The sequence below is a fragment of the Babylonia areolata genome, chromosome 23, assembly GCF_041734735.1.
Source record: "Babylonia areolata isolate BAREFJ2019XMU chromosome 23, ASM4173473v1, whole genome shotgun sequence".
Classification (NCBI taxonomy): domain Eukaryota; kingdom Metazoa; phylum Mollusca; class Gastropoda; order Neogastropoda; family Buccinidae; genus Babylonia; species Babylonia areolata.
The window spans coordinates 34672673-34682435 of record NC_134898.1 but is presented as its reverse complement, the minus strand read 5'-3'; the positions used below and the strand labels follow the sequence as shown (position 1 = coordinate 34682435).

Genomic DNA, 9763 nt, shown 5'->3' with positions numbered 1-9763 from the left:
GTCAGGTTTCAGTCACGCACACAGTCCTACACACTCACACAGACATGTAACATTTTTGGAGTGAATATGTAGCAAACTAGAATAGAATAGAATAGAATATGTCTTTATTACCAAGTGTACCGGGGTCACAAATACTATTGGGGGGCGTAGGGGGGGGGGGGGGGGGTGGGGGGGGGGGGGGGGGGGGAGCGGGGGGTAGTACATAACAAGATACGAACATAAATCGAAAATCATACACAAACACAGATACAGTAGAAATAAGATACATATAAGTGCATATCAATATAATAACTTGTGCATACTCACGCATGCACGCACTGCACACACACACACACACACACACACACACACACACACACACACACACACACACACACACACACACACGCGCGCGCGCGTTTGAACAGAAGCTGCATATTAAATGTGGATGGGGCTGATGACTAGATATTCAGGTAGATGGTTGTTGGTTGCACAATTCTATTTATCACACTGGATTTGTTCGAGAGACAGGGCATTGACTGCTTTGGGGAGAAAAGCTGTTGGCGAAGCGATTGGTTTTCGTCCTTATACTTCTGTACCGTCGACCAGAGGGGAGCATCTAGAAAATCCCAAAAGCTGGATGTGATTCGTCCTGGCTGATTGATTTTGGTTTTTTGAGTAGCCGCTTATAATATATGTCTTCTAGAGAAGGTAGATCAGCCCCGGTAATCTTGGTAAACACAGAGAAAAAAAAAAAACGAAAAAAAAAAAAAGAAAAAAGAAAGAAAAGAAAAATGAATGGAAGAAGCAAGTCGGAATCGCGCAGCTACGGGTTGATAAAAAATACACCACTGACAACAGATTGAAAAAAAACAACAGAATAATAAAGATCATAGGGAGAGGAAAAAAGGCGTGGAATAGGAACAATCCCTGAGTTTAGGAATATTGTCACGTTCTCTTGGCTTTAGTTCGGAATTTCTTCCTCCCTCCCTCTCTCTGTCTCTCTCTCTGTCTCTGTCTCTCTCTCTCTCTGTCTCTCTGTGTCTCTCTCTCTGTGTCTCTCTCTCTGTCTGTCTCTCTCTCTGTGTTTTGTGTGGTGAGTGAATTGATCTCGGGGATTATGAAGGAATAAAACGACCATTGTACTCTCTTTTCTCTCTTCTGTTTTCCTCTTTGCACACACTCTTATGCTGTGTGTGTGTGTGTGTGTGTGTGTGTGTGTGTGTGTGTGTGTGTGTGTGTGTGTGTGTGTGTGTGTGTGTGTGTGTGTGTGTGTGTTTTCGATTATCCACATTAAGTGATATTAGACATGAAAAAAAATGAAAAAAGGGGGGGAGGAGGGGGAGGGAAAGGGATGAAAACAATACTATTCACAACATTAACTTTACAACAATCTAACTAGGAGAATAACTTTCCAACTCAAAAACATATAGGCGTAAAAAAAAAGTTAAAAAAAAGAAAAAGAAAAACATTCAAAGGTTATAGTAATAATCCAATTAGACTATATTTTACAAAGATTTGGAAAAAGAAAAAAAAAATCAGACAATGATAAGTCCAAGATTTCTTCACACCCTCCCTCCGCACCCTTAGAAAAAAAAAAAAAAAAAAGAAAAGAAAAAGAAGTTATAACAACAATCCAGTTGGATTATTTGACAGTGAGTTGAAAAAATCGAATAATAAAAGTGAAAAGTCCAAGATTTCTTTCATTGGGAAAGATGCTAGTAGAGGAATATGACATTTTAGCATATCGCAAGTAGATATATGATCACTTGTTATAGAATTACCACATATACAGGGAATACATTTTACATATTTTGTCTTGAAACCGTTTAGGGTCCATCTACAGATCAATTACGCAATCTGCCTTTTATTGTGTTGTTCATGTGCGTGCGTGCGTGCGTGCGAGCGTGTGTGTGTGTGTGTGTGTGTGTGTGTGTGTGTGTGTGTGTGTGTGTGTGTGTGTGTGTGTGTTTCTTTTTCTCTCATTTTTGTTTGTGTGTGTGTGTGTGTGTGTGTGTGTGTGTGTGTGTGTGTGTGTGTGTGTGTGCGAATGAGTGTATGCTGTTTCTCTCTGTCTGTCTCTTTCTCTCCTTCTTTTCTGTCTGTCTGTCTGTCTCTCCTCTGTCTGTCTGTCCGTCTATCTCTCTCTCTCTGTCTCTCTCCCTTTCTTCAGGCTTCCCCCCACCCCCACCCTTCTCCCTCCCCTGCCCACTTCCCCCCCCCCCCACCTCGGCGCAACCCCCCCCCCTCCTCACCCTCACCATCACCCCACCAAACCCCACACTCCGTCACCCGACCTCCACTAACACCCTACACCACCCGACCCCACACACCCACATCCACCCATCACCACCACCTACCCCCAGCTCCTACAACTCCTCTCCTCTCCCCCCCCCTCCCTCCCCCCGCCCAACACCCTCACCCCCCACCTCTTCCCTCTTCTCCCGGACGATCTCTCAATCCAGTCCAAAAAGATTGGCGAACATTTCAGTGGTCCCAGCCAAGACCGTTTCCTTGAATTGTACCAATGCCAGCCTAAAGTTTTGCAGGGTGATCTTAACAACAACGTACATGTGCGCTACTCCAACGTTGCTCCACCAATACACACACGCTTGTCAGTGTTCCTCGCAATGCTATAGTGGTCACTTGCAGGTGATTATCGCTGGTTTAAGCGAGGGGCTTAACATGGACTGGGGTAAGGAAGGGAGGAAGGAAAGAACAGAAGGACGGCTTGACCAGTCAGTCAGTCAGCCAGCCAGTCAGTCTATTGTTGCATGTGTATCAGTAAGTAAGTAGCCTTTGAGTCAACATGCAGGTGGGATCTTGAAGTGGTTACTCCATCGGTGGGCTCGGCTTCTAAACATATATATGATTTTATCACCGTTAAAAAGAAACAACTCCAAACAAACATATATATGATTTTATCACTTTTGCTTATCAAAAGCAAAGACGGAATTCTTCTTCTTCTTCTTTTTTTTTTCTAAACTAGGGGATGGCGAAGTTGCTGTGTGTGTGTGTGCGTGTGTGTGTGTGTGTGTGTGTGTGTGTGTGTGTGTGTGTGTGTGTGTGTGTGTGTGTGTGTGTGTGTGTGCGTGTGTGTGTGTGTGTGTGCGCGTGTGTGTTGGGTGATGATGATGATGATGATGATATCAATGTGCGAGAGAGAGACAGAGACAGAGAAAGAGAGACAGAAAGACAAAGAGACAGAGAGATACAGACAGACAGACAGACAGAAAGCAGTGTATTTGCCCCCATCCTCCCCTCTGCATGCACACTCTCTCTCTTTCACACACACACACACACACACACACACACACACACACACACACACACACACACAAACACACACACTGACACTAACACACACACACACACACACACACACACACACAGAGACACACACTAACACTAACACTAACGCTAACACATGCATGGTTTCTGCACAACCAACGAGTTAGTGAAGTGCTAAAGTGGAGAGACTGATTGTGGATCACTCGGCTAAGTCAACACACGGCAGGCACAACTCCAGAGAGGGGCTTATCAGCAACTAACTAGTGACCTCAATGTGCTCTCTGTGTGGAGATGTTTTGACGTAATGTCTTCTGTGTTTTGATGGCAACATTTTTAGGGTGTGTGGACATTGTATTCTGTCTGTCTGTCTGGTCTGTCTTAGTGTCTGTCTGTCAATCTGTATGCCTGTATGTATGTATGTGTGTATGTAAATATGTTTGTATGTATGTATTACACACACACACACACACACACACACACACACACACACACACACGAGAGAGAGAGAGAGAGAGAGAGAGAGAGAGAGAGAGAGACAGACAGACAGACAGACAGACAGACAGACAGACAGACAGACAGACAGACAGAGAGAACAAGAATAAATGTACGCGCTCGTGTAGAATATCTACATAACATTATGCCTACTGATAAAGGTGAGAATTATTTAGGCATGTATTCCCAAGAAAGCCAACAAACTATCGTGAGAAAAAAAGAAGTAAACTTCTATCTTTCCTCTCTCTCAACCGATGGACCAAGGCGTCCACAAGCCATTGTTTCCTAATTATGAAGTTTTTGCGCCTTATTCATATTATTATTATTAGCAGTAGTTCTTTTTTTTATGTATTTATTTATTATTATTTATTTTATTTTATTTTATTTATTTTTTCTCAAGGCCTGACTAAGCGCGTCGGGTTACGCTGCTGGTTAGGCATCTGCTTGGCAGATGTGGTGTAGCGTATATGGATTTGTCCGAACGCAGTGATGCCTCCTTGAGCTACTGAAACTGAAACTGAAACCTAATTATTATCATCCACCCGTTTCAGACACGTTCCGTGACTATGTCTTATGACATCAGCTGACATCAGAAAGGTACATGTCATAGGCTATCAAGAAAGATACGTTATATCATAGGGTGTCCAGAAAGGTGTATGTCATTGCGTTTCCAGAAAGGTATCTATGTATCTATGTCATAGGATGTCAAGAAAGGTACATAACTTATAGGGTGTCCAGAAAGGTATGCATGTCATAGGGTGTCCAGAAAGGTATATGTCATAGGGTGTACAGAAAGGTACATGGCATAGGGTGTCCAGAAAGGTATATATGTCATAGGGTGTCCAGAAAGGTACTGCCATAGGGTGTCCAGAAAGGTACATGTCATAGGGTGTTCAGAAAGGTATAAATGTCATAGTGTGTCCAGAAAGGTATAGATGTCATAGGGTGTCCAGAAAGGTAGAAATGTCTTAGAGTGTCCTGAAAGGTACACATGCCATAGGGTGTCCAGAAAGGTATAAATGTCATAGGGTGTCCAGAAAGGTATAGATGTCATAGGGTGTCCAGAAAGGTATAGATGTCATAGGGTGTCCAGAAAGGTATATGTCATAGGGTGTCCAGAAAGGTATACATGTCATAGGGTGTCCAGAAAGGTACATGTCATAGGGTGTCCAGAAAGGTACATGTCATAGGGTGTCTAGAAAGGTATATATGTCATAGGGTGTCCAGAAAGGTACATGTCATAGGGTGTCCAGAAAGGTAAACATGTCATAGGGTGTCCAGAAAGGTACATGTCATAGGGTGTCCAGAAAGGTAATTGTCATAGGGTGTCCACAAAGGTATATGTCATAGGGTGTCCAGAAAAGTACGGTCATAGGGTGTCCAGAAAGGTATACATGTCATAGGGTGTCTTGAAAGGTATATGTGATAGGGTGTCCAGAAAGGTACTGCCATAGGGTGTCCAGAAAGGCATATGTCATAGGGTGTCCAGATAGGTATATGTCATAGGGTGTCCAGAAAGGTACATGGCATAGGGTGTCCAGAAAGGTATATATGTCATAGTGTGTCCAGAAAGGTATATGTCATAGGGTGTCCAAAAAGGTACATGTCGTAGGGTGTCCAGAAAGGTATTCATGTCATAGGGTGTCCAGAAAGGTATTCATGTCATAGGGTGTCCAGAAAGGTATTCATGTCATAGGGTGTCCAGAAAGGTACTGTCATAGGGTGTCCAGAAAGGTATATGTCATAGGGTGTCATCCTGATTCGTGTATCCCTGAACCGCCGATTCCAGTTTTCCCCGACTGACCATCAATGATTAATTGTAGTTATTCCTTCTGGCCTCTGCCCGGTTCGTCTACGTACTCAATTGCCGTGTGTGTGTGTGTGTGTGTGTGTGTGTGTGTGTGTGTGTGTGTGTGTGTGTGTGTTGTGTTATGTTGTCTGAGTGTGTGTGTGTGTGTGTGTGTGTGTGTGTGTGTGTGTGTGTGTGAGAGAGAGAGAGAGAGAGAGAGAGAGAGAGAGATACTGTGTGTATGCGTGTTTGTTGTGTCATATTGTCTCTGTGTGTGTGTGTGTGTGTGTGTGTGTGTGTGTGCATGTTTGTTGTGTCATGTTGTCTGAGTGTATGTGTGTGTGTGTGTGTGTGTGTGTGTGTGTGTGTGTGTGTGTGCGTGCATGTTTGTTGTGTTATGTTGTCTGAGTGTGTGTGTGTGTGTGTGTGTGTGTGTGTGTGTGTGTGTGTGTGTGTGTGTGTGCATGTTTGTTGTGTCATGTTGTCTGAGTGTGTGTGTGTGTGTGTGTGTGTGTGTGTGTGTGTGTGTGTGCGTGCGTGTTTGGTGTGTCATGTTGTCTGAGTGTATGTGTGTGTGTGTGTGTGTGTCTGTGTGTGTGTGTGTCTGTGTGTGTGTGTGTGCGTGTGCGCGCGCGCGCGTAAGAGAGAGAGAGACAGACAGACAGACAGACAGACAGACTGACTAGGCCAAACGGGACCTGTGGGTGAGCAGACGACTCTGGACAGAAAGAGTCCAGCCCTCAACAGACCACAGGGCATGTATGGAGTGAGTAGTGCCAATCGGGAATATGTGGATCGTACCTGCTCTGAGGGCTGCAATAGCCGACTGGTTATTAAAGTGTTGGACTTTCAGTCTGAGAGCCCCAGGTTCCAATCTCGGTAACAGCGCCTGGTAGAAAAAGGGTGGAGATTTTTTTTTTTTTTTCTGATCTCCCAGGTCAACATAATGTGCAGACCTACTCGTGCCTGAGCCCCCTTCGCTTGTGTATACACACGCAGAAGATCAAATACGCACGTTAAAGATCCTGTCGTCCATGTCATACCCAACATGCACACCCCCGAAAACGGAGTATGGCTGCCTTCATGGCGGGGTAAGAACGGTCATACACGCAAAAGCCAACTCTTGTTCATACGAGTGAACGTGGGAGTGGCAGCCCACGAACGAAGAATGCACTGCGCCCCCTTCTACCCGACTGACCCAAACACTCGAAACGCTGTGACCAAGAAGAAGAAGAAGGTGAAGCAGGGTCATTGAAGCGAGAAGAACTCAGCTAACGTGTTAGCCAAACCATTCCCTGACCTGCACGCGTGTAATGAGCCAGAACAAAGGCCTATAATCCCTGTGGAAATATACCGTGTCCAATGCTTTTGCAGCGGGGAAGGGAGACTGGCGTCGGTTCGGTTTTTTTTGCATGTGTTGCCTCTGTCTGTTTCTCAAGCTCTCTGTTTGGTTCTCTGTCTGTCTGTCGGTCTGTCTGTCTCAGTTTGACGCTGTGTTATACTCGTACATTATACATGTATTAAGTATAACTACATTTATATGCGTACATGTTTGTGTGTCTCTTAGAGCAACGGCAGATGTGTAAGTCGGCCAAAGTGCTAATATCTTCACCGTTTGAAAATAAAGATTCATTCATTCATTCATTCATTCATTCATTCATTCATTCTCTCTCTCTGTGTCCTTCTCTCACTCTCCCAAGGTGTTTGCAATGTAAGTGGATTTATTCATGTTTTTAGACAGCGTTTGATTGATCGTCGATGGCAGAAATGACATAACCATATTCTGGATTTTGTATTTCTTTTTATCACAACAGATTTCTCTGTGTGAAATTCGGGCTGCTCTCCCCAGGGAGAGCGCGTCGCTACACTACAGCGCCACCCATTTTTTTTTCTATTTTTTCCTGCGTGCAGTTTTATTTGTTTTTCCTGTCGAAGTGGATTTTCTACAGAAGTTTGCCAGGAACAACCCTTTTGTTGCCGTGGGTTCTTTTACGTGCGCTAAATGCATGCTGCACACGGGACCTCGGTTTATCGTCTCATCCGAATGACTAGCGTCCAGACCACCACTCAAGGTCCAGTGGAGGGGGAGAAAATATCGGTAGCTGAGACGTGATTCGAACCAGCGCGCTCAGATTCTCTCGCTTCCTATGAGGACGTATTACCTCTAGGCCATCACTCCAGGAGCTTTTGCAATGCACAATGATATGAAACAATATTTAAGGCTTGATATCGATAAACATCAAAGAAAAATGACGACAGAATTTAGGTTGGGCGTATCCGCTTTGATTGTACGTGAAAACAGATACAGAGGACATAACGAAAGAGATGTGATTTGTCCATTGTGTAAAAGTTAAGGAAGATGAAGTACATTTTGTTTTGTTCTGTCCAGCCCTGACTGAAATTTATATATATGGGGGTGGGCATGGGAAGGGGTATTATAACACTTGAATAGATGACACAATATCATAATATTCATGGACTTGACATTAATTCTACTTAATTAGGTCTGAGAGAGAGAGAGAGAGAGAAAACGAATGAACGAATCCTTTTAATGAGGTGAGTGGAATAAGCATGCACATGCTTTTTTTTACATCCAGCCCTCAGGGCAAAGAGAAATGAAATAAAAATGTTCACAAGATAACAAAAAGTTATAGAAATACCTATATGACATTCAAATACACTCAATTGCATAATAAGCATTTACAAGTACATAATCATGATACGTGCATTCATGACAATAATGTATATGAATATAGTAATGAGAGAGAGATAGAGTGAGAGAGAGAGAGAGAGAGACAGAGAGAGAGAGAGAGAGAGAATGAATGAAGGAAGGAATAAATTAATGAAGGAATGAAGGAATGAAGGAATGAATTTTATTTCCGATAGCATTAGAGTTAGCAAACGATTGCTTTCTCCAGCCCTCGAAAGAGAAAAATGTCTAAAGAAAAAGTATGAAGAAGACCCTAAGAAATGAGTAAATATTAACAAATTCATAGAAAGACGAGAAAAGAAACATTATAACAAGCATCATATTTATAAGAAACAACACGTGTTTTATAAAAATGCGGAGCGAGAGAGAGAGAGAGAGAGAGAGAGAGAGAGAGGGGGGGGGAAAGAGAGAGGAGATAATGTTTATAGAGAGGATGAGATAACACACACACACACACACACACACACACACACACACACACACACACACACACACACACACCTCCCATCCTGACTTACACCGCTTCATCCACCAACCATTTCCAACATAACCGCCCTTTACCACCACCACCACCACCACCCTCTCGCCCTCACCCCCCCCCCCCCCCCCCCCCCCCCCCCCCCCCCGTCTCCTTTACTCACAGTGTTGTGGTCCCATCCCTCCAGCCAGATGGACACTTTGTCCAGCTGACGGTCAAACTCCACGCTGCTCGCGGTGGGCAGCCTTCCCCCGTGACCCCTCCACGGGACCACCTGCTGCTGCTGCTGGTGACCACCACGGACCGTGCACACGATGCCAGGACCCCCCTTCACCCCTGGCGGCACTGGCGGCACCGGCACCCCCACGTCCACACCCGTACCCCCTTGCGAGGTGATGTGGGGCAGCGAGGCCTTGCGGCTGGACGTGTTGTGGTTGGCTAGGAACTCCACGGCGTTCATGGTTGGTTGGCTGCTGGATAGAGGGAGGGATGGATGGATGGATGGATGGATGGATGGATGGATGGATGGCTTGGTTTGGTTGGTGGATGGGTGGAGAGAGGCTGGAGGGTGTGAATGTGTAGTGTTGGTGTTTTTTTTAGGGTTTTTTTTTTTTTTTTTTGACGGTTGTTGGAGCCTTGGCTGAGGGCTTTGGTTGGTTGGAGCCTTGGCTGAGGGCTTTGGTTGGTTGGAGAAGCCTTGGCTGAGGGCTTTGGTTGGTTGAAGAAGCCTTGGCTGAGGGCTTTGGTTGGTTGGAGCCTTGGCTGAGGGCTTTGGTTGAAGAAGCCTTGGCTGAGGGCTGCCTTGGCTGAGGGCTTTGGTTGGTTGGAGCCTTGGGTTGGGTTAGGATCGGGTTGGAGGAGCCTTGGGTGAGGTTCTGGTTGTGTTGACGGAGCCTTGGGTAAGGCAAGATAGTCGGTCTTAATGTTCGGTTGTGAGTCAGAAGTCACTGGATCTTTCTGACGTCGACAGGGAAGAAGAAGAAGAAGAAGAAGAAGAAGAAAAGAAAAAGGGAGGTTGGTTATC

The 9763-nt window shown here is 44.9% G+C and overlaps 1 protein-coding gene across 1 annotated transcript in view; it reads right to left on the bottom strand.

Annotated features, from left to right (window-relative positions):
* The window catches only part of LOC143298212 (uncharacterized), a 73134-nt gene extending 63803 nt beyond the window's left edge, over positions 1–9331 (bottom strand). The window contains exon 1 of the mRNA XM_076611005.1: positions 8903–9331. Within this exon, the coding sequence (XP_076467120.1) occupies positions 8903–9199 (297 nt within the window). The 5' untranslated portion in view covers positions 9200–9331. The remainder of the gene's footprint in view (positions 1–8902) is intronic.
* Between the last annotated feature and the right edge of the window lie 432 nt (positions 9332–9763).